General features: G+C 32.3%; 1 protein-coding gene across 1 annotated transcript in view; it reads right to left on the reverse strand.

The window, feature by feature from the left end:
- Positions 1–277: 277 nt before the first annotated feature.
- The window catches only part of LOAG_18692 (HrHNF-6), a gene marked incomplete at both ends in the record, with an annotated part of 8,815 nt that continues 7,719 nt past the window's right edge, over positions 278–1,373 (reverse strand). Inside the window, one exon of the mRNA XM_020451355.1 lies at positions 278–640. Coding sequence (XP_020304865.1) covers positions 278–640 — 363 coding nt within the window. The remainder of the gene's footprint in view (positions 641–1,373) is intronic.

Here is a 1,373-nt window from a genome sequence, read left to right on the forward strand (position 1 = left end):
ATATTTATTCAAAATAACGTTGAATTACTAAAGTATAGTATTGAACATTTTTACCAAAAAGTTGCAAATTACTTTTAATCATTTTCAATGATTTACAGATAATTTAATACAACGTAAACTCAAAAAAAAAAAAGAAAAAAAAAAAAGAATTGTTAAACCATTGGAAGATACGGCGATAAAATGTTTCGACAAAGTGGAAATACATGCATTCAGTTGTAAAATTTAAAAATTCATAATCATTAATTGAATAATGAAATCTGTACCTAATTGTTTGTTTTCATAACTGTTCAAAAACAGGTGGAGGTGGTATGGGACCGAGAATTGTTTCACTACTTGTATTCGAATTAAGTACCACTTCTTGTTGTTGCTCTGGTTGTTGCTGTTGCTCTTGCTGTCGTCCTTGTGATTGTTGTAATTGCTGTTGTTGTGGTTGTTGTTGTTGTTGCTGTTGTTGTTGTTGCTGTTGTTGTTGTTGTTGGTCTTGTTGTTCTTGTTGCTCTTCCTCTTGCCTACTACGATCATGACCACGACGACGGGCATTCATGAAAAAATTCGCAACTGTTGTGGGATCCAACTGTAGTTGTTGTGATATTGTTAATTGCATTTCCCGTGATGGCCGCTTGGTTTCCTTGAATATTGCCTGTAAAAAAAAAAAAATTTTTTTTCGTAAATTATTTAAATATTTTAATTTCAAAATTTCCTAATAGCGTGCGGTTAAATTTCATCTTTCAGGGATATTTCGAGCAAAATTTTAATCATTTGTTAGTTTGTGATAATTGTTAGCTGTAAAAAATTCGATAAATTAGTGTACTGTAAATTGCATGGATATTATTAAAAATATGGTGCAAATGCGACATAATGCCGTGGAAATGTGTGACAATCCAGAAGTGAATCATTGTAGAGAAAGTCAGATTGCAATGGAACACTGTTTATTCCTTCCCAAATTAGAAGCAAACAATCTTAAGTTACTACGGGATATCATTTCATTGTTAATTTGATATTTCTTTCTCAAGAAAATAAAAAAAAAAAAAAGGAAATTAAGATTGGAATTTTATCCCCAAATAAGGAAGGATGTATCTTAAGCCAGAATGCCAGAGCAAGGCTAACATACCACCTTCCTGCTTGTAATGTATCTGGAAGACTGGTCCTGTGATGACTTTTCCTTCTTCGTTACTGATAACTGATAACTGATTGCTTCCGAGAAACGAAGAAGGAAGCGAATACGCACGTAACTGATTAATTATTGAAATATTGATAGAAATAATGGAAAGAGTGGAGCGTATTAAATTTGGGAGTAAATTTTCGGAATAGAAAATTTATGTGACAGTACATACCAATGATATGTGCTTCTTTTTTCCTCTCTCTCTCTCTCC

This window comes from Loa loa (genome assembly GCF_000183805.2).
Source record: "Loa loa unplaced genomic scaffold supercont3.447, whole genome shotgun sequence".
Classification (NCBI taxonomy): Eukaryota; Metazoa; Nematoda; class Chromadorea; order Rhabditida; family Onchocercidae; genus Loa; species Loa loa.